Below are 21,213 nucleotides of genomic sequence, written 5' to 3' on the forward strand. Positions count from 1 at the left end.
CGGATACGAAAAATGCCCATGAAATATTGTTCGGGTTACGAATGTTTTTGGGTTACGAAAAAAACTTCGGCGCTATTTTAAAGGAACCGGGCTTTTCCCCATTAGCGCCTTGGCAATTCGGCTTCGAAGGCTTTTCGGGTTACGAACGGTGCCGCGGAACGATTAATTTCGTAAACCGAGGCACCACTTATATTAAAACGTAAAAACTACATGCCTTCATTGACCAGTTGACAAACCTATTTTTTACACTATAGATTTACACTTTTTATTGTAATGTGAGTACAGTAATAAAAGACTTCAAGATTAAATATAATTCTTCCACTACAAATAATTTTATTTCTATGCACATTTGATAACTTCACCTTTTTCCTTAATGAAGTTGTGATACATTTAATGTGCTTACCTCTTTTAGTTTGCTGTCAGAACTTATTTCTTCTGATCACAAAGGTTGCCTATTGTCCACTTTACCAGGGACAAATGTGGAACAAATTAGACCAAAACTGTAGGGCAACTGCAGGACAAAATAGCCCAAAATGGGACATTGAAGAAAAATGGTGGACCTTAAATGTCCTACATTTTGAGCTGAGTTTTGCCTGCAGTTGCCCCCTAAAGTTTGGTCTTGATTTGTCTACATTTTGTCCCTGGTAAAGTGGACAATTATGGCAGCCTGTTAAACTATTTTAATATCAATCACTCAGAAAACATACGATGTGGTTATGCAACAACATGGCAGGTCCGCAATAATGCACTGGATATCATTAAAAATAAACAAGGAAGTCCAACAGGCCAACAGGCCAAGGGATGAAGAGGGGAAAAGTGTGTGTCCTCAGTGGAATTCCTGGCTGCAGTGTGTGTTTGTTACATACGTTCCCAGATTCCTAGCCTGAGCAGCAGGGCGTCTCAAAGCAGTCTCAAAGTAGATTATTGCTGCAGGTTGGCTAATAAAGTTACTGCAAATGTATGGGTTTTTGGAATTTGTCATGTAAGACCCACAAGGTAAAATTGTTGTAGTGGTTTGAGGTGGACCTGACTCTGAAGTTGGAGGACCGGGTTTGATTTCCAGCTCCCCATGAAACCCAGTGTGTGACTTGGGGAGTAGTCACACTCTCTTCAGCTTCAGGAAGGCATGGCACAGCTCTTCTGAACAAATCTTGCCAAGAAACCCCAGGATAGGTTCATTTTAGGGTTGCCATAAAGTTGGAAGGCTGAAGGCACACAAACAACAACAACCCGATCACATGCACTGTAATGGAAACTAATTCTGTTTTAACTTTAGCAGTGCAACCTGTGAGCTACTACACTGTAGAATAATGCAGTTTGACACCACTTTAACTTCCAGGGCTACTAAAAAAAACAAACCCACCCCTGGGATTTGTAGTTTGTGAGGCACCCGTACTCTTTAGAAAGGAAAAAAATGCTTGTAAAAATACAAATCCCAGGTTCCACAGATTGAGCTACAACACTTAAAGTGGTGTCAAACGGGTATATTCAACAGTGTAGATTCCCCCATGCTATAGATTCTGGGCTTTGCAGTTTGGTGAGGGGCATTTGGAAAGCTCCGCCAGAGATAGAGAGATGGGGGAGGTCACTGACACAAACCCCTAATCCCACAGCATGTTTCCATGGACTCCTATGGACCCCCCCTCTAGCTACGTCCTTGTCCCTTTGCAGAACTGGGGCAGGGACAGCAGGCAGGTGGATATGTGCCAGGGATGGGGGGCTGAGGGAGACTCATTTTCTTCTTCCCGCCCCTGCAGCATGGACCCCCACCCCCCCACTTCAGTGATGGGGGGCCCAGAGAGGGCATGTGGGCAAAGACTGCACGCTCACACACACACACACTGGATGCTGCTGCTTGGCCACTCTCCCCTTTTGAGGAGGGGCTCAGAGGCTTCCTCTTTGACTCACCCGCTAGCTGACATGCTAGCCTGGCTCCTGGCCCTGGACACCTGGCAACCCCAGAGCTGCTGGCCAACCTTGCCTGATGGGATGACCCTTATGGAGCAGGTGACCCTGAGCCTCTCCTCTTCCCTTTTGCCCCCAGTCTGGAGTACCCAAGGGCTTCGGTTTCATCAGGCAGTTGGTCCTCCTGAGCCTGCCCCATCAGCCACAGCTGAGCTTCAGGCTGTACGGAGGGCTCCTTGGCAGCTAGAAGAATGCTGTGAGGCAGTCTCTGCCGAGAGAGATAGGTCAGAACGGATGGCCAGGTGTCCAGTCAGGAAGCCCAGCTGGGCAGATCGCCTATGGGAAAAGTCACCTCTTCCCTTGTGGCACAGTGATTAAATGCCTGTACTGCAGCCACTCACTCAAAACTATAAGGTTGCGAGTTCAATACCAGCGAAAGGGCTCCAGCTCGACTCAGGCTTGCATCTTTCCAAGGAGGTGGCTAAAATGAGTACCCAGATTGTTGTGGTCAATTAGCTTACAACTGTAAACTGCTTAGAAACTGTTAGTTCAGTATGAAGAGGTATATAAATGAAGCTGTTTGGGTTTTTTTTTTTTGCTTTTTCCAATGTGGAGTCAGAAGGACCCCCTGAGCACCACCATAGAAGAGGGTAGCTGCTGCTGAAGAGAGATCAGCCAATAGCCTCTCACTATGGGGACAGGGCAGGGTCTGAGTCCTGCCAGCTGCCCTGAATCTGAGGAACACCCTTCTTCCCTTGAGGTCTAAAAGACCCTGGAGACACTAAGAGATGCCAGGAGGCCATGTGCAACAAGCATGACACATGCTGGGGGCCAGGGGGAGGCTCACCGAAAACGCCTAACCTGCACACAGGAAGCCACTGCTGCCACCGCCTACCCCACCCTCACCGCCTTCCTCCTCAGGCCTTTAGCTCAGCCCTCAGCCACAGCAGGAGGACGTTGTAGGAGAGGGAGGAAGTGGCCGCAGGGGCCCCCCATACAGAGCAAACTTACTTCTGTTGCTGGGCAGCTGGATCTTCCTCCTTCTCCTCTTTCTCTCTGCCACCTCCCTCAGCTGCCCCAGCGGGCAACTCAGCCACCACAAACCCCTCCACGGAGTCTTCCTCCAACTTCCTCCCAGGGCCACTGAGCGAAGCAGGGTGCAGATCATGCGCACAGGCTCCCTCCCGCAGACAGGAAGTTCCCCCAAGCGCCTTCGCCCATGCGTAGGAGGGTGACTGGCAGCCACAGAATGAGTCCCGGGGCTCAGACTTCTTGCGCCAGGGGCCCCATTCCACAAGGGCTGAGGGCACTGGGGAGCTATGGGGAACTGTCCGTCTGTATTCTCTGGGAGATGGAGGGGGCTGCTGGGTGGTGTGGCACTCGGGAGCCTCCTGCAGCAGTGCTGACATCAGGGAAGTGCTGCAGGTGGAGAAAAGAAGGCCTTGGGCGGGTGGATCAGCACCTAGGAAGGAAATGACAGGGAGAGACAGGCCTGGTACCTCCCCAGGCCTTCTGGGTGGAGGAGTACCTTGGCATTCCCTCCCCACATGGAAGCACTTCGCCTGAATGCTTCCACGCACCCCTGGCCACCCAGGAAGAATGCCATATCCCCAAAGAAATGGTCAGGGGGCACACACAGCCTCCACACCCCTGGCCACAGCGGCCCCCCTGGAGGCAGGACTCACCTGCATCGGGGTTCTCAGAAACACTGTGAGCTGGCTGGGCTGGGAAGCATTCCTGGGCCTGGAACTGAAGAAAGGCAGAGGTGGGTGAGGACACTGCTTTAACCCCCTGCCCTCCACCCCAGAGGGGCAGCCTGCCTTTCCACCGCTAGGCAGAGGGAAGGACAGCTGCCCACGTGAAGCTGAGCCAACCCTGCTCTCTGAAGGATGCGGATGCCAGGCTGAGCCATCGGCTCCTCTGCAGCCATCAGGCGACTCTGCTGCTCCCTCACCTTGAGGCCCTGCTCTCCTTCCTCTTCCTCCTGGGAAACATCCAGCTCTCCTTCTGTGATCACCAGCGGGGACAGGGACCGGTACTGGGGCAGGTTGCTCAGGAAAGGGCTGGGGGCGCCTGCAGGGTGAGGATCACTGGCTGGAGGGTTCTTTGGCACAGTCACCTGGCAAACCTTGGGGAAGAGGCTGTTGTCGTGGGTCCCATCTCTGAGGCTCAGAGGCCGTCCTGCTTGCTGGTCTCCCAGGGCTGGTTCTTTGAAGCTGGCGCTTCTTGCAGGGCCAGGACTCTCCTGGAAGAGGGGGTTGTCGTAGAACAGGCCTTCCATCTCCTCTTCTTCTTCTTCCTCAGACAAGCCTTCCTCTTCCTCCTGCCTCCCAAAGCTCTCCTCCTCCTCCTCCTCCTCCTCCTCCTCTCCTTCCTCTTCCCCACTGTCTGTGTCCAGGAGCACAGGTTCATGGGAGAAAGCTGAATCCTGCACCCAGGGCAGCTCCAGCACCTTCTGGGTAGGATGCAGGGGAAAACTCTTTGGAGGACCTGTCTCCTTCCTGTTGAGCTCTCCCTGGAGGTCCAGGACACACATCTGGGCCTGACAGATACTGGCCTGGAAGAGAGCCTGCGTGGCATCACCCAGGCCCCTCTCCCACCTCTTGGGGCCCCCAGGGAGCAGGCCGCCTTCCCTGGGCAGCTCCTCAGCGCAGATGTCTAAACCCCCTGGAAGAGGAGGAGCAGCACCTTCAGGGATGGATTCCTTGGCATGGTTCTGATCTGACCGGGCAAAGCCTTGCCTGCTCTGCATGCTCTCCCACCCTCCCAGCCAGAAATCGAGGTCTTCTGGGCACAAGATGAGAGGGGGGGGCATGGCTTCGGCTGGGGCGCCATTGGGGGGGGGGCCAGGGGGTCCTGCCTTACTCCCACAGAGCCTTCGGCACTGCAGCCCAGCTCTCCTCCTCCGTAACTGGCCAAGATGTCCCTGAGGCCAGAATCACGGCTGGGGTCTGAGTGCTCCATGTTAAGCTTCACCATGGAAGCTTCCAGACAAAGTCCAGCTGAGCTCAAGGTTCTGGCTGAGGAAGAAGGCGCATTGCATGGCCCTCCTGCTTACCCTGGAAGAGAAAACACAAAGGCAAACACAGAGGTTAGCGTTTAACGGAAGGCAAGTCAGGAAGCCACTCGCCCGCCTGCCCCGCTGGCGTCCTCCCACTGCGCTCACGCCATGCGGGGCTGGGCCCGAAGGGGCAGCCGGGTCACACAGGTGGCCCCAGCCCCTTCTCCACTTATGCTCCCGGAGAGATGCCAGGCGGGTAGGCGGCCAGGGGCACTTCCCATGCCCTGCAGTGTCACTGTGGGGCTCCTGAGAGCCTCAGCCACTCTCTGGATGCCACACAGCAAAAACCCTGCCTACTGGCAACAAAGCGGCAAACACCGAAGGGAAGCAGGGGGTCCATGTCACAGGATTCCTGGGAACTCCTGAATGTCAGGATGTGTTTCAAAAGACACACATGGCAGCAGCAGGCAAAGGGTGGAAGGCTGCGGTGCTATGCCTGCGTCTTCCCAGTGAGGCCCAGGAGGGCAGAGGGAAAGGAAGGAAGGAAGGAAGGGGCCAAAGAGCTCCGCGTGGCTCCCACTGGCATGGGCAAACTGGCGATGGCTGCCACTCTGCCCACCCGGCCCTGCCCGGGCCGTCCTCCGTCCTCCATGAGCTGCAAAGCCGCTGGGCGGGGGCTGTGCCCCTCTTGGCTGCCCTCCGAAGCCCCCCGCCCCCCGCGAGCCAGCAGGCCTGACCCATGGCCCCTGGAAGCACGGCTGTCGGGGCCTGGCGAGCCCCTTGGACGGGCTCCTTCCTCCCGGAAGTCCCCCACAAAGAGCGGGGCCACCCTCCCTCCGTCCCCCGGGGCCTGCCTCCAAGGGCCTCCTCTGCGGGGGCCTCCGGGGAAGACCCCCCGGCAGCCTCTTCCTCCTCCTCCTCACCGGACACGGGCGGAAGCGGAAGACGCGGAAGCGGAAGCTCCCCGGCGGAGGCAGCTCTTCCCCTTCCTGGCCGGGGGCAGGGGTCCTTCCTTCCTTCCAGCCTGAAGGGAAGGGCCCTCCCTCGCAGCCTCCTCCGGCCGCCCTTGGGACCAGGGGCCAAGGGAAGGGCCCTGGAGTGGGGCCCTCGCGGGGCGGGGGTCTTGCCTGGCCTCCGGTTGGGCGGAGGCTGCTGGGGGCCTGCGACGGGGGCTCGGTGCTCGCCACCCCCAGCAAGGCCCCTGCCTGCGGAGCCCCTTCCTCCTCCTTCTCCTCGGGCCCCAGGGCCTGGCTCCTCAGCTAAAAAAGAGGCTGCCTTCAGGCGGTGGAAGGGAAGCCTACCAGCCCGGCCGCCGCGGAAGGGGCAACCGCCAGAGCAGGACGGGGCCCTGGCCTGCCTCTCCTGGGGCCGCCTGCCGCTGCATCGCCGCCTCTCCTCCGAACAGGAAGCCACAGCCCTGGCGCAACTCTGGCCTCTTCCTCTTTTGGGGCGACAGGCTTTGCTTCCTCTTCTAGAAAGGCTTCGGGATATTCCTCCTGCCTTTCCATTCTTTCTTCGTATTCCTTGCCTTTCAGTTGTTGAACCGTCACCTGCCTGGAGCCCCAAGGGCAAGTCAACCGGGTCCTCCGTCCTGCCTGCCAGGGAGAGAGGCCGGTGGGCAGCCTGCAAGGGCCGGGCAGAGAGAGGGGGCTGCAGCCCCCTTCAGCTGGGCTCCTTGGGGCCAAGGCCGTCTCTGCCAGAGGACCATCCTTTCTTCCTTGGCATCCCGTGCGGGTCCTGCCCTTGTCCCTGCCGCTTTCTCCTGCCTCAGCAAGGCTGGCAGGATTTGCCTCCCACAAAGCATTGCTGCTGAAGCCCCTGAGCACAAACCCATCCTCCCCAACTGGGGCTGGAGGGCAGAGCAGCAGCCTTTCTGACCAACCTCCCTCCCTCCCTCCAGCCTGAATCCCATGGGACTGTGGGCTGATTCCCTCCCTCCCCTGCTTTTGGGGAGAGGCCTTGAGCTGCCCCTGGCAGAGAGGGAGGGGGGCTGGGAAGCCCTCTGCAGTCCTTGCCAGGACCCCCTCCCTCAAAATGCAGCATTTTTCTTTTGCTTAAGATTTTACTCATGTTTAGTAAGGGACGATAGTAAAAGACACAAACCATCATTTGCCTGAGAGCAGCAGAGCCCAGTCCAATGAGCCTTGGAAAGATTCAGCCAAAAGAAAAGCAGGCAGACAGGGCAAGTCCAGGGAAGAGCAATAGTGCCCCACTCACGTTATTACCCTCTTAATATTCGTTATATTCCCCTTGGATGAGTAGCATTTCAAGGGTAAGAAACTCAATGAAAAGCAGTGCAATTTAAACAAAAAACAAACATTAAAGTCAAAACAGTGCAATACTTAAAAGTAGAATACAACTCTGTACAGTAAAAGCAGCAAACAAGGTCAATGTCAAATGCCACCAGGATGATGTGGCTGATTTATTAAAAGACATGGTGTAAATAAGGCATCATATATGTATACATGGCGCCATGGCAAAGGCCCTTCCCTCCTCTTCTCACTCTACCAACAGGAACCAGGGAGGGCCCAGATCCTGGAAAGTGTGCTGGGCCTTACTTTTAGCTTACTGGGGAGGAGCGATGCCTGGGCAGCACCAGAAATGTCAGCCATGGGTGGCAGTGCCACCCTGGAGCCCATATGGATTCCTGGCTGTTGCAGCCATCTGGGCCTGGAGAGAAATGCAACTTCCAAGGGGTGATCAAGGCCAGGGCTGAGTACTGGTGTGTGGGGTGTATGTAGAGGTAGCAAGCTCTGCAGTCCTGGGTGCGGAATTGGGAGCCTGGGTATGGCTGTGCTCTGGGGGTGGGAAAGGAGACTCAGCAAGGCTGGAAGTAGAAGTCCACCACATGGGAGGGTCCGGGGTCCTGGGTGAGGCCAAGGGGCTCGCTGGTCTTGGCAGAGGTGCAGAGGAACCAGCCTGGGTGGGCAGCCGACTCAAACTGCCAGATCCCATCTCTGCTGGAGAGGAAGAAAGTGAAGCGGGTGGATGCCTCATGGCTGTCTCTGTGCAGGTCTGTGATGTTGATACTCTGAGGCACAGAAGAGTGGACGGTTAGTGGGGAGGCACTCAAAGGGGATGGGGGAAGCGGAGAGATGATGGGCAGCAGGCTTAACCACTGATGTCCCACTGGCAAGGAGGAGAAGCTGGGCAAGGAACCCAGGGACTGAGCCACTGGTTCAGGAAGCACCTGCACCCTCACCCCACCACCACTACTGCTGCTGCAGCAGCAACAGACAGGGCAGGGGGAAGGATGGCTGCCCTGGCACACTGGGCCAGGCTCCTTCTTTGAAGAAGGAAGACCTCCCCCTCCAAGGGGTCTCCTCTGTCCAGGAGGCAAAGGGGTTGTCGGCAGTTCTGCTTCCTGAGTGATGGACAAGGGGACCGGTGGGTCTCCCAGTGGCATTGCCTGGCACCTTGAGAAGGGGATGCCAATCCTTTCTCATGCCAGTGTGCCAGATCCACCCCCAGCCATGAATCTTGGTGATTCTTTGCTGGAGGAGCCTTTTGTGCATCTGGAAAATCCTGCCATGTGTCTCCTTGCTCCTATTAACTTGTGTGTTAAGTGTCTCACTCAGGTCACAGTGGCAGATGCAACTGAATTCAGATCTAATTTTGCCACCCAGTGGGAACTGCTGATGTAACACTCCTGCAGAAGCCTTTCAACTTTTGTTCTTCACCTACTCAGAAACTTGTGAGCTATGTCCTTTGCAGGTGTGAGGAGAAAGATGCCCGACAGGGCAGCGGCTTCCATTCCTTTCCCTTTCCACACAGTGCTGGGTGCAGCTGCTGCAGGATGGGGACTGCAACCCAGCACAGGACTGACTGGCAAGTGACAAACATGCTCCGAATCAACCCCCATGCATCTGCACACACCCCTTCTAGGCAGACCCTCTTGTGCTGCGGTGTCAGACACAAGCCATGGGTAAGGTTGAAGAACATGCCTTCTCGCCCTGGCTTACCTCCAGCTGCAAGGCAGGCCAGGCACCTGGGGAGCAGGCCAGGCACTGCCGCCCATGCTGGATACTCAAGATGACAGGGAATTTCTCATGGTCAAAGGCATGGTTGTGAACCCAGTAAATCTTCTCTGGGAGTAGGAAACAGAAGAGAGAGAGAGAGAGATGTAACACCAGCATCCCATGAGCATTCTGGGCTTACTTGTTCATTTTACCACATTTGGGCCCCTCTCTTCCTCCTTTGAGCTCAAGGGCAGAACATTTTGTCATCAATTCTTTGATTAAGAAACAGAGCCCTCCCTGCCTTGGTCCAGGCCTCAGAGGGAGAGAGAGGGGTGGGCCAATCCCACCAGGCCTCCCCAAAGGAACTGAGCCCTTCCCAGAAGGCATCTGGCTCCATCCTCCACTCCCTTCCCCTTTTGTGTCATGTCTTCTTAGATTGTAAGCCTGAGGGCAGGGAACCATCTAATTAAAAGATTGTGTGTACAGTGCTGTGTAAATTTACAGCGCTATATAAATAGAGCTTAATAAATAATAAAAGAATGCTGGACCTGACCCCCCCCCCATTCCCTTCTCCTTTTCTGTTGAGTCTTTTTAGATTGTAATCCTGAGGGCAGGGAACCTTCTATTATCCCCTCTGTTGTATTCTATTATTATTATTATCCCCCCCCCACCTCCCATGTCAGCCTCACAAGAATAGCCCTGTGTGGTAGGTGAGGCTGAGAGTTGGCAGTTGGTTCTGGACTCAGCCAAAGAGCTTAGTTTCTGAGGAGGAGATCTGGACCAGCATTAACCACTACCCCGCAGTGCCTTGGGTAGGAACACTGCTGTGGACAGAAGCCCCCAGTGCTCCCCATGTGCACTTTGTGGCAGCCACAAGGGTCTCAAGGGCTATGCTCAGGCAAAAGGGTCAAGAGAGATGCAGATCCCCCCTGAGAAGTCTCTGCTCCTGGGTTCTCGAGTAGGAAGAGGCCAGGTGCCTTCCTGACCAGACTGGAGCCAGCCAGCCAGCCAATGGGGAGAACTCTCTTCAGCTTCAGGAAAGCAAAGTCCTGAGTGGCGACTGACCTTCGAGTGCAGAATTGGGGCCTTGCAGGTATCCGGCCACCAGCTGATTGTCCTGTAGGTAAAGGGATTTCTGGTTGACATCCCAGATCCTGAAACACCAAAGTGTGACTTTGAGAGGGAAATCCTCCAGATCACTCCCTTCTGATCCCAAGGGCACCACCAGCTCCAGCTCTCACTTCCAAGACAGAAGATGGAGCTGATTGCAGGGGGAAAGCAGTGGCCTCTCAGCCCTCCAGCCCCACAAAGGGGGCAGGATGAGGGCAGGGCCTCCCTGCTGTCAGGAGCCAGGCGTGCTTGGGCTCCCATGGCAGGCAGAGGGTGGAGCATCCAGGATTCAGCGGCAGCTTTCAGGGAGACCAGCCGTCTGGACAGCTGCCCGAAGGTTCAAAGCAGCGCCTGGAATGGTTTTGCCGCCTGGGAAGCCACTGGCTGCTTCCACTGTTGCTCCGTCCGTCTGGCTCCGTGGCCTTTGGCTGCCTGGGGCTGGGAGAGGCCTCCCAGGACACTTACCGGGACTTGAAGACAGCCACCTGGGCCCCGGCCTCTGCTTCCTCTGGAGAGAGAAGAGAAAGGAGAGAAGAGAGCAGAATGTAGCCCCGGGGGGACTGGCAAGGGCCCCTCATGGCCAGAGGCTCTGGGCAAGGAGCTCTATGCATCAGGGAGGCATGCCCCTGTCAGGCGCTGTCAGCAACCAGGAGGCCACAAGGTTGTGCAAGGCCCCGAGGTTCCGCTAACTCTCCATTGTGCCGCAATTTGTGTTGCGACACTGAAGGCTGAAAGCAAGTTTCCCTGAAATGACAGGAAGCCACAGGCGGCGCCCAAAGCAGCGCCCTTCCTCGCTCCTCGGTCCCGCTCCTTCCCTGGGCTCGAGCCCACTGGGAAAGGGCCGAGCAGGAGGAGGAGGAGGAGGCAGCGCAGGGCACGGACCCAGCCGAGAGGCCGGAGGGCCTGCCGCCAGGGCCCCTCCGCGCCCTCCTCTCTGTCCTACCAGCAGCAGCAGCACCGGGCAGCTCCTCCTCCTCGGCGTCGCCCATGACCCCGGCCCCGGCCCCAAGGACTGGCTGCCAGTGGGGCTCGCGGGCGGCGGCGGGGCTACTTATGGCCCGGAGCAGGAGTCCCTTGCGCAAGGCGCGGGCGGCGCAATCTCCCGCCTCCTCCTCCTCCTCCTCTGCAGCCATGCTCTGTCTGGGGAAGGAGGGCGCGGGCAAGGCAGCCTCCGGTGGCTCGGAGCAAGGAGCAGGAGCCGCCTCTGCCCAAAGGAGGGAGAGGAGGACATTTGGGGAAGGCGGGCGCTGGGGCCGTTGCCTGGGAGGAAGAGCCCACTCAGGCGGCCCACACCGCAGGGCCGGCGGCGCTCTTGCGCGGAGGACCACTGCGCAGGCGCGGGGCTTCCCTTCCGGGTCGGGCCAGCCAGAGCCGCGCATGCGCGATAGCAGCGGCTGCAGAGGCGTCCATGGCGGCCGAGGGAGCGGTGTCGGCGCTGGCGGCGGCGGCGCTGCTGCTGCTGCCGGGGCGCGGGGGGCGGGGGCTCTACTTCCACATCGGCGAGACCGAGAAGCGCTGCTTCATCGAGGAGATCCCTGACGAGACCATGGTCATCGGTGCGCATGCGCGGGAGGGAGTGGGACGGGGAGGGGCGCGCTCCCGGCGGGGGCGGGGCCAGGGGCGGGGCTCTTTCTCTCTCTGACGTTGGCTTTCCCTTCCCCTTCTTCCAGGCAACTACCGAACGCAGCTGTGGGACAAGCATTCGGAGGCCTTCCTGCCTTCGACGCCGGGGCTGGGGATGCTGGTGGAGATCAAGGACCCGGATGGGAAGGTGGGCCGAGGGCGGGGCCTGGAAGAGCGGGGCGGGGCCAGTGAGGGCGGGGCGGGGCCAGTGAGGGCGGGGGCGGGGCCCCGCCCCCTTCGCCCTCCTCCTCATCCCTCTCTTGCTCTGGGCAGGTGGTCCTCTCCAGGCAATATGGCTCCGAGGGGCGCTTCACCTTCACCTCGCACACGCCGGGCGAGCACCAGATCTGCCTGCACTCCAATTCCACCCGCATGGCCCTCTTCGCCGGAGGGAAGCTGGTGAGGAAGGGCAGGGCAGGAAGGGAGAAGGGGAAGGGGCCTTGTGGGGGGAGGCTGCCAGGCCGGCCCTCAGCACTGCTGACCCACGGAGGGCCTTCTTTCCGGACAGAGGGTCCACCTGGACATCCAGGTCGGGGAGCATGCCAACAACTACCCGGAGATTGCAGCCAAGGACAAGCTGACAGAGCTGCAGCTGAGGGCCAGGCAGCTCCTGGACCAAGTGGAGCAGATCCAGAAGGAGCAGAACTACCAGAGGGTGAGGGGCCCCTGGGGCAGGGCAGGGGAGGGCTCCTGCAGGGCAAAGGCGCCCCCTCCGTCCGCTGGCAGAGATGGCCCTGGCAGGGGGCACTTGCCAGACACGCAGCTCACACACAGAGACACCTAGGGGCCCATGCGGTGGGACTGGGGTTGGTGAGGCTCACAGGACCCAACCTGCACCTGCTGTGGCTGCAGCAAAAGCGGTCATCAGAAGGGGCTGCTAGGGGGCTGACCGTCCTGCGGGGAAAGACTGGCAGCTGCCCTCTGACCCCCCCCTGTGGCCATCTGCTTTGCAGTACCGGGAGGAGAGATTCCGCATGACCAGCGAGAGCACCAACCAGCGGGTGCTGTGGTGGTCCATCGCCCAGACGGTCATCCTCATCCTGACGGGCATTTGGCAGATGAGGCACCTCAAGAGCTTCTTTGAGGCCAAGAAGTTGGTTTAGGTTCTCCCCATGGTGCAACGGCTCCCTTCTTCGCTGGCACTGCACACGTTTCCACCCTTCTGGATGTCCTGGAACGCTGGCCTGAGATGGAAACACGAGATTGAACGTCCTTGGCTGAAAGAGCCCCCTTTCCAAAGCCCCCAACCCACCCACTGAAGCTTTCCTACTGCTGACCCTGTCTTGCTGGACCAGGGCACAGAAGGCTGGTCTTGAGGGAAAGCGGGGAGCCTCTGTTGCCATCTGCCCCTGGAACATTGGAAAGAGTAGGTAGTCATTGAGGCTCCCTTTCTCCCTTTGCCTGCAGCCTGAAGGCTTTGTGTGACTGGCTTCGTTGCCTTTCAAGAAATGCTTGGTGTAGGAGATGTAGAGGCAGGAAGGAAAGGGGGGAGTACAGTTATATTTGATGCACCCCCCCAAATACGTGCCCATCTCAGTGGCCACAGTCAATATGTAGTCTCTGCACCCCACTTCTTTCTTCAGACCCTTTTTGCAGCATCCCCCCATCGATGAGCACTTGCCTCCCTCTGGAGGGGAACGCAATGCACTGGCAAGCGCCTGGCGGAACCAGCTGCTGGTTAACGGACAGGGCCTCGGCTGAGGGCCACAGGCAGCCAGTGGGGGAGTGTTTCTGGGCGACATGGAAGGGGTCCTCCAGGCGTTCTGGGGCGGTCACTGCAGCCCAACACACCTAGAAGGCAACCACCTTTGCAGGCCCTGAGCTCAGAGGAAGCATTTCAGAGTGGAGTATTTGTGATCCTGGGGCAGTCCTTGCAGCCCTTGGAGCCTGAAGGCCATGAAGAAAGCCTCCAGTTCGAATTGGGGCAGAGCTTTGGCCGCTTGCGTTGGTTTCCCTCTCCTGCCCCCCCCCCCCTGCCTCTGGTTCAAGCCAGTTCCCCTCCTGTTTGTTGGGGGACTTCGTCACTCTTCCTTGTTGAAGTAGTTTTGGAGTGAAATAAAAGTGTTGCTGCCAGAGGCTTCTGTTGTCTTTTGGAGCCGATTGGTCTTTCGGGGCAGGGCCTTTAGCCCTCTCTGCGTGGGAAGCCCAAGGCAAGGAAGGCCCGGGAGGGCAGCATGGCAGGCCAGGGACCCAGCATCCTGCGGGCAGAGCTGGTGCCCCTGGGACCCGGGAGGAAGGCTTCGCAGCAGAGCCTCTGCGTTATCAGGAGCCGGAGAGCTCCCCGACCAACGAAGCTGCAGCGCAGAGGCAGCCAGGGCCCCGAGCGGCTCTGAGGGAGGGGGCCCTGTGGCCAAAGGGACGGAGGCTCCGTTCCCCCGAGGCCGAGGGGGGAAGGCCGGGGCCCTCTGCCCTGCCTCCCGCCACAGATCGACCGCTGGCTCTTCGTTCGGGCGGCTCTTTCCGGCGCCGTTCCTCCCTGAGCCTCCAGGGGGCAGCCGAGAGAGTGAGGCCGCTCTAGGCGGGCGTCTCGCTGCGCTTCCGGCGCGTTGCCCCACTTCCGGCGGAGGCAAGGCGCAGCATGGCGGCGGAGGATGCGAGCTTCGCGGAGCTGGGCCTGGACCCGCGGCTCCTCCAGGTCGAGCGGGAAGGGAGGGCTGCCTCCGGGGGAGGGAGGGAGGGAGTGAAGGCGGCTGGTTCCCGGCTGCCCTGACCCTCTGCTTCTCCGCCCTTCTTCTCTTAGTCGGTGGCGGCGCTGGGCTGGCGGCGCCCGACGCTGATCCAGGCGGAGGCGGTCCCTCTGGCGCTGGAGGGGAAGGACGTCCTGGCGCGGGCGCGGACGGGCTCCGGGAAGACGGGCGCCTTCGCCCTGCCGCTGCTCCACCGCATCCTCCGCGCCAAGGAGGTGAGCCTGGGCCCCGCCACCGGAGGGAGGGAGGGAGGGCCCCGGGGCCCTGGCTCTCCGCACCCACCGGCCCTCCCTCTCTCTCCTCCCTCTCAGGCAGCGGCGTCCTCGGCCTCCCAGGCGGTGCGCGGCCTGGTGCTGGTTCCAACGCGGGAGCTGGGCCAACAGGCGACACAGATGCTCCGGGGGCTCTCTGCCTGCTGCGCGCGGGACCTGCGGGTGGCCGACCTCTCTGGACCCCAGGACCTGGCTGCCCAGCGGTGAGCCACGCGGAGGGACTGGGACCCAGGACCTTCGCCTTCTCTGCCGCTCCTTGGGGTCCAAAGTGGGGGTCACTTGCGGAGGAGGGCTGGCAGCCCGTCCCTCCAAGCGCTGAAAGCCCTCTGCAGTGCTGGGCCTCCCTGGGAGCACTTCCTCTGCCCTGGGAGGCCAAGGGGGAATCCTCGCCTGGCGCCCGTCCGCCCGCCTTCTTCTGCACGGAAGAGCTGCCAAGGAGTGGTCAAGCGGCGCCTTGTGGCTGCGGCTGCCTCCAGCTTCAGGAGGACCTGTGTGTTTGCTGCAGCCAGACAGACTTTGGCTTTTCTTGTCATCCCTTTGTTTGCCTTTCAGGCCCATCTTGATGGAGAAGCCAGACGTTGTGGTGGGGACCCCTTCGCGGGTCCTGGCTCATCTGCAAGGACCCAGCCTGAGCCTGCAAGAGTCCCTGGAAGTCCTGGTCATGGATGAGGCTGATCTGCTCTTCTCCTTCGGCTTTGAAGAAGACCTGAAGAGCCTGCTCTGGTGAGCTGAGAGCTACTAAGCCAGAAATTCTTGAGGAGAGGAGAGGCTTTAGTCGAATATTCTCTGGCTTTGTGGGAGTCCTTTTTTTGCCTTGGCTGAAAACAGTATCACGCAGTGACAGAGTCACAAGGGGCTGTATGGGCCTTTGAATCCAGTCCCTGCTGATGGCCATCTAAAGCACCTGTGGCAGGTGGCTGCCCAGCCTGTTTTGGAAGAGGTCCAGAGGAGAGGAGCGCTTGAGGGATACTCTGCTGCGGCTGGGGAAACAGCTTGGCTGGCCGTGAGCAGTCAGGGGAGAGGCAGGGGAATTGCTGTCTGTCCCAGGGATTGGCTGAGGCAAGCGAGAATTAGAGTGCTTGGAAGGGGAAAGTTGTGTTGGAATAGCACTGGAAGAGGTGGGCTGTGACATGAGGACATCTTTCCCCAGTTTGAGGGCCTCTGACATTGCATTGCAGGGGCAGAGGAGCAGGCTTGCGGTTTGCCCTGCTTACATTGTGAATCCTGTTTGTGAACTTGTAATGTAGTAGCAAAGCCATCGCTCTTCCTCACCTGCAGCTTAATGACAAGGTCCAGAACTCGGGAGGCCTGGTTGGGGTTCTGTTACAGGCATTGATTGCTTGCTGCTGACAGAGCAAGGAAGGTTTCTGACTTGACCTTACGGCCTCTTCGGTTCTTTCTTCTTTTCCAGCCATTTACCGAAGATCTATCAGACTTTCGTTATGTCAGCTACCTTCAACGAGGATGTACAGGCACTTAAGGAGCTGGTGCTGCACAACCCTGTAAGGGCAAACGGGGAAAAGAAAGGGGTTTGGCTTGGCATGGGCAGTCCCTTGCCCCACAGCTGCTGTGGTTGGCCTGGCCTCTCTTTTCCAAAGCAAGTTTCCTCTGTGGACCCACCATCCTTGGGCTTACATGGCGGGGAGGAGCCTTGTGTTAGGAGTGTGGTGGGTGCCTGCACATATGCCCCATCTGAAAGGCACAGCATTCGCTCCACAGGTGATCCTCAAACTCCAAGAATCGCAGCTGCCAGACAGCTCCCAGCTGAGCCAATTCCAGATCCAGTGTGAGACAGAAGAGGACAAGTTTTTGCTTCTCTACGTACTGCTGAAGCTTTCATTGGTGCGGGGCAAACTCATCCTCTTTGTCGGCACCATTGAGCGGTGCTACCGCCTCAAGCTCTTCTTGGAGCAGTTCAGCATCCCAGCCTGTGTCCTTAACTCAGAGCTGCCTGTCAAGTCCCGGTGAGAGCCTGGGCAAAATTTGGACCAGAGGGTGGGGGGGGGCAGAGTGCTGCTGCTCTTGAGAGTCCAGGGAGCGGTAATCCCAAGGCTCCCGCAGCTTCTCTGGCCCCTTGGAAGTGGCAGCTGGGCTGGAGGTTTGTGCTTGTGTCCCTTCCTGACCAGATTACAGTGTGTTTGGGATTCTCTTCCCTTTGGTGGCAAACGTCCTGCCAAAACCTTCGTGCCCAGAAGGGGATGAAGGTTTGATGGGGAGCAGAGTGTGAGGCCTGATGAGCTTTGGGGGGAACCGCTGGGCCAGATCTATTCAGGGGCCTTTCTGTCCTCTTTCAGGTGCCATATCATCAGCCAGTTCAACAAGGGTTTCTATGACTACATCATTGCGACAGATGAGCAGGACCTGGTGGATGCAGAAGGGCTAAAAGAAGGGAGAAGGAGGAAGAAGAGCCGCAGCAAGAGCGCAAGAGGAGAGAAGTAAGCTGGCCTTGGGGCACTTTATGTCCAAAGCTCAGGGACAGATGGTGTTTATTTTATTTTGTTTGTTAGGTTCTTTTTTTTTTCAGTTTGCTTGTCTGAGGAAATATTAGGACACAAGGTAGAATGGTCCCAAGAGCAAACTATGAAGTGTAGGAGCCTAAAGTTAGGAGTGCAAAACATTTTATCCAGTATACTGGACAGGTGAAATAGAAATTAGGAGTGTTATTCTGTTAGGAGGGGTCCGGGTGCTCAGGCCCTTTCCAAGAGAGGACCCATGTCTTCCTCTTCCCACAGGTGGGCCTTTGAGAGGGCCCTTCTTAGCTGCTGGTCAGACACAGGCCTGGGCAAGTTCCAGGGGACTTCATGGCTGTGGGAGGTGCTAGAGCCTTGGGTTTCGGGTGCTTCCTTTGTGAGGGTGAGGGAACCCTGCTGACCTCCAGCCCCCTTGCTCTTGTCCTCAGCCGCCTGGCCTCCTCCTTCTTTTCCGTAGAAGCAGAGATCAGGAGTATGGAATTTCACGTGGCATTGACTTCCAGAACGTTTCTGCGGTCCTCAACTTTGACGTCCCTCCCTCCGTTGAGTCCTACATCCACCGCGCAGGGAGGTCAGTCGCAGTTGGAGCCCGGCTTGGGAGGAGGCCTCTTGCCCCTGCTGAAGCTCTAGGGAGATGGGGGCCAAATTTGACTCAGGTTTCTCCAGGAGTGGAGAAATGTCTGCAAATTCTGTGGCAAAAAATACAGATTATTTTGAGCTTCATTTTCAGTCAGTTCAGAATCAAGTATATACGGTAATTAAAAATGTACAAGTGGTGAGCCTAAAGTAGAATTAAATTATTAGCAGTATTAAAACAATTCCAAACTTAAAGATATAAAATATATAAAAAGCAATAAAACACTGTCTAGTCCATTAAATGTAAATTTTCTTCTTTAAGAGTTTGTTGGAATTGAAAAGTTTTTGCCTGCTGATGGAAAAACAACAACGAGGGGAGCGTTCTGGTCTCCCATATAATTTTTGTCTGCACAGCACTGTGAGAGCAAATGAGAGTTTGCAAATGGAAAATAGCCCTGGGAGAGTGTTTTCCATCACTGGGCCTCTGGTTTTGTTCTAGACAATCCAGCCTATGCAGATCTGGGTGGGGCCTTTTGGAAGTGCCCAGGGAGCCCCACCTGAAATAGTCGGGGTGAGGATGTGGCCCTCTTAGCAGGCCTCTGTTCTCCCCTGTGATGGAAAAGCAGATGAGCTGGGTAGCCAGAGTGGCCCCTGGCCCTGTTGCCTGCTTCCTCTTCTCTTTCTTAACCTGTTAGAGGGAGGGAGCAGGGAATCTTAGATGTTTCTGAGGCACATGCCTGGATGGAAAGTATTGCGGATGGAGGCAGCGGGGCTTGTGCGCACATCCTCCTATAGGGATCTCGCCCCTCATGCGCACACAGCCCTGCTGCCTTGGAGGCTTTCCTAGCTGACTGCAGGGGCAGGCGGGCTGGGCTTCTAGGGGCCAGCTCCTCAGATGATTTGCCTGACTCTCCTTCCTTGCAGGACGGCCCGTGCGGACAATCCAGGCACCGTCCTGACTTTCGTTTCACCTTCTGAGCGCCCGCTGCTGGGCACGATTGAGTCGGCGCTCACAGGAGGTCTGTGGTCCTGGCTGGGAGCAGGGAAGTCTCGCCTCATAGGCTGGCGATGGGGGCCTGTCAGGGCACTGGCTGACAGTGAGGCAGGCAGTGCTGGACATCAGGGATGGCCTTAAAGTGCCTTTTCACTGTAGCCCTCACTATGGTTCCTCTGTTTTCTCCAGATAGCACTGAAACCCCATTGCAGCCTTACCAGTTCCGAATGGATGAGGTTGAGGGTCTTCGCTACCGTTGTCAGGTGAGTAGGTTTGCTTGAAGGGGGACCGGGGCACTTGGGCCTAGCAGTGTCATGGATCAGAGCACCTTAAGCGGCTTTCTGGGGATGATTCAATGTTCATGCTCTTTCTCGTGGGAGAGAGCAAGTATCTATCTGGGAGCGCTAGAAGATCTCTGGAGCTTTTTTCCAGCTGCACAATTCCATGCATGCTGGAGACAGCTGAGAACTGGGGGAGCTGAGTCTCTTCCTGGGGCAGGAACGGGGCATTATGAATATATAAAAGGGCTGCGGTGTCCTGAGGAAGGACGGGTGGTTTTGCTGCCATACATACCTATGTTAGGACTGGCTTCTGCTCTTGGGGAGGGGGTGGTTCTGGCCTCCCCCCCTCCAGCTGTTTGCTGCATCTGCTGCCAGTTTTGACCCTCTCAGGGCCTCCCTTTCTTGCCAGGATGCCATGCGCTCGGTCACCAAGCAGGCTATCAAGGAGGCTCGTCTCCGGGAGATCAAGGAGGAGTTGCTCAACTCTGAAAAGCTGAAGGTATCCTCCTGGGTGTGGGGAGGGGGAAAGAGGGAAGGTTCCCCTGCCTAGTGACCATTTCTGGTGGCACTAAGTCCTGGCTCAGCCTGGGGCTGGACTGGGCCAGTACTGAGAGGGTTGGGTTGAGAGGAACTGTGCTTGCTTAACAGCCTCTTCCTCTCCCAGACCTACTTTGAGGACAACCCCCGGGATTGGGACCTGCTCCGCCATGACAAGCCCCTGCACCCAGCTGTTGTGAAGGCCCACTTGCGCAATGTGCCAGAGTACCTGAGTAAGGGGAATGGGGCTGAAGGATGGGTTTCCACTTGTTGGCAGGGGGGCAGCAGCCCCTCCCTTCACACAAACATGTTTCCAAATCCCTCATCAGGCCTTTTGATCCGGGGAACCCTACCTGGTCCCTGGAGCTGCTGCTTCCTCTGCATGGGTCTGAACGAGAGTGGGCCACCCCCAGGGAGCCACAATGGGTGGGTGGGCTTGTGGGCAGGGGCCTGTGGGAAGATGATGCAAAAACTGTTGGGAGGGGATATGGGGAAGCTCTCATGCCCTCTCTTTGCTTCTTCCTCCCCACAGTGCCCCCCACCCTCCGGGCAGTTGCTCGGCCCCTCTTGGGGAAGCAGAAGCGGCTCCCTCCTCGCGGCAACAAGGTTGGTCTTCCATCTTGTTGGGTTTAGCCTTCTGCTTCTCGCCCCCCACGGGCCCCATTTGATGGTTCTTTTGGAGAAAAGCTGAGCGGGGGGGGGGGGGGGGTTGGCACCCTTGCAGCCAAGACCCTAAAGCTAATCATCAGTGGATGGCACACACACTGTGTATCCCGCTGGATATAGAAAGGTTTATGGAGTGAGACATTGAGTACCACTTGGTCCCCATAGAAAGTAGAGAATGTGACTGGCACGGCCACATTGGGGTAACCGTCACACCCAGTACTTTAAATAGCCACTTTGATCTCAGCTGCCACTTGGGACCATGTAATATTAACCGGCACCCTCCTCTTCCTCCCTTTTCTTGCAGGGCCAGAAGAATCCCCTGTGCAGTTTTAGTTCTGCCAAGCAGAGGCGGCAAACATCAGCCACCAAATCCACGGCTGTCCCTGGTCCCTCTGACCCTTAACACCTCCCCTGCATTGAGGGTGGCCCTTGGAGGGGACAGAACCCTTGGGCAGACCAGGCAAGGTGAGGAGACCTGTGGGACAAGGACCAGATAGTGGCGCGCTTCTCACCTGTCCACTCAGCAGACAATCTGGACTGAACCCCTTCTGTCTCAGAGAGAGTTGGAAACAAGGAGGCCTTGGGCCACCGGGGACATTTTTGCATTAACAAGGCTCCTTTTTGTCTTGTGGCATTTTGACTTGTCCTTGCATCAGTCGCCTTTTCGGGGGGTGGGTGGGTGGGTGGGTTGCTGTCTGCTGGTGTTTACCCTCCGCCCCTTCAGTGCCTGAGGTACTCCTCAGTTGTGGGCAGTTTGTGGAGGATTGTATGGGGAAGGGACGTCCCTTTTGGACATGGCAGCTACAGTTGTCACCTTGGTCCATCTGGCAGGCAACATCCTCGCCTGCGGGTTCTGCCCATCCTGGCAAAATGATGATGCAAAAGCTGTTGGGTGGATGGGAATCTCTCATGCCCTCTCTTTGCTTCAGTCACAGCCAGCAGCTTGCTCTCTCTTCCTCCCACACAGTTCCCCAATCCTTTGGACAGTTGCTTGGGCGCTCCTGGGGAAGCACAAGTGGCTCCCTCCCCGCAGCAACAGAGTTGGTCTTCCATCTTGTTGGGTTCAGCCTTCTGCTCCCCCTCCCCCATGGGCCCCATTTGGTGGGTCTTTCAGCCGAAAGCTGAGCCAGG

General features: G+C 57.6%; 4 protein-coding genes across 5 annotated transcripts in view; 2 read left to right on the forward strand and 2 right to left on the reverse strand.

Moving 5' to 3' along the window:
• The window catches only part of LOC121932670 (PH and SEC7 domain-containing protein 4-like), a 14,686-nt gene extending 7,913 nt beyond the window's left edge, over positions 1–6,773 (reverse strand). The window contains exons 1-4 of one of the 2 annotated variants that reach the window (XM_042471554.1): positions 6,208–6,773; positions 3,860–4,964; positions 3,591–3,654; positions 2,917–3,367 (exon numbers count right to left, since the gene is read on the reverse strand). In XM_042471554.1, coding sequence (XP_042327488.1) covers positions 2,917–3,367; positions 3,591–3,654; positions 3,860–4,720 — 1,376 coding nt within the window. In that variant the 5' untranslated portion in view covers positions 4,721–4,964; positions 6,208–6,773. Of the gene's footprint in view, positions 1–2,916; positions 3,368–3,590; positions 3,655–3,859; positions 5,435–6,207 lie in introns of those variants that run through there. The other variant, XM_042471555.1, reaches the window with a different exon arrangement.
• Positions 6,774–7,293: 520 nt separating this feature from the next.
• On the reverse strand, positions 7,294–11,354 carry LOC121932678 (interleukin-1 beta-like). Its single transcript, XM_042471565.1, has 5 exons — positions 10,919–11,354; positions 10,441–10,483; positions 9,931–10,019; positions 8,869–8,993; positions 7,294–7,937 (listed from the first exon to the last, which is right to left on the reverse strand). The coding sequence occupies exons 1-5, from the start codon at positions 11,352–11,354 to the stop codon at positions 7,725–7,727; spliced, it is 906 nt and encodes a 301-aa protein (XP_042327499.1). The 3' UTR covers positions 7,294–7,724.
• Positions 11,355–11,383: 29 nt separating this feature from the next.
• TMED4 (transmembrane p24 trafficking protein 4) lies at positions 11,384–13,671 on the forward strand. The gene is made up of 5 exons (XM_042471567.1): positions 11,384–11,531; positions 11,646–11,746; positions 11,872–11,997; positions 12,107–12,253; positions 12,552–13,671. The coding sequence occupies exons 1-5, from the start codon at positions 11,384–11,386 to the stop codon at positions 12,699–12,701; spliced, it is 672 nt and encodes a 223-aa protein (XP_042327501.1). The 3' UTR covers positions 12,702–13,671.
• Positions 13,672–13,809: 138 nt separating this feature from the next.
• On the forward strand, positions 13,810–20,713 carry DDX56 (DEAD-box helicase 56). Its single transcript, XM_042471558.1, has 14 exons — positions 13,810–14,233; positions 14,339–14,500; positions 14,597–14,760; positions 15,110–15,280; positions 15,969–16,059; positions 16,277–16,521; positions 16,852–16,992; positions 17,486–17,599; positions 18,529–18,623; positions 18,788–18,861; positions 19,289–19,378; positions 19,544–19,649; positions 19,949–20,022; positions 20,387–20,713. Exons 1-14 carry the CDS (start codon positions 14,177–14,179, stop codon positions 20,483–20,485), a joined length of 1,683 nt encoding a protein of 560 aa, XP_042327492.1. The 5' UTR covers positions 13,810–14,176; the 3' UTR covers positions 20,486–20,713.
• Positions 20,714–21,213: the final 500 nt, after the last annotated feature.

Source organism: Sceloporus undulatus, chromosome 6, assembly GCF_019175285.1.
Source record: "Sceloporus undulatus isolate JIND9_A2432 ecotype Alabama chromosome 6, SceUnd_v1.1, whole genome shotgun sequence".
Lineage (NCBI taxonomy): Eukaryota > Metazoa > Chordata > Lepidosauria > Squamata > Phrynosomatidae > Sceloporus > Sceloporus undulatus.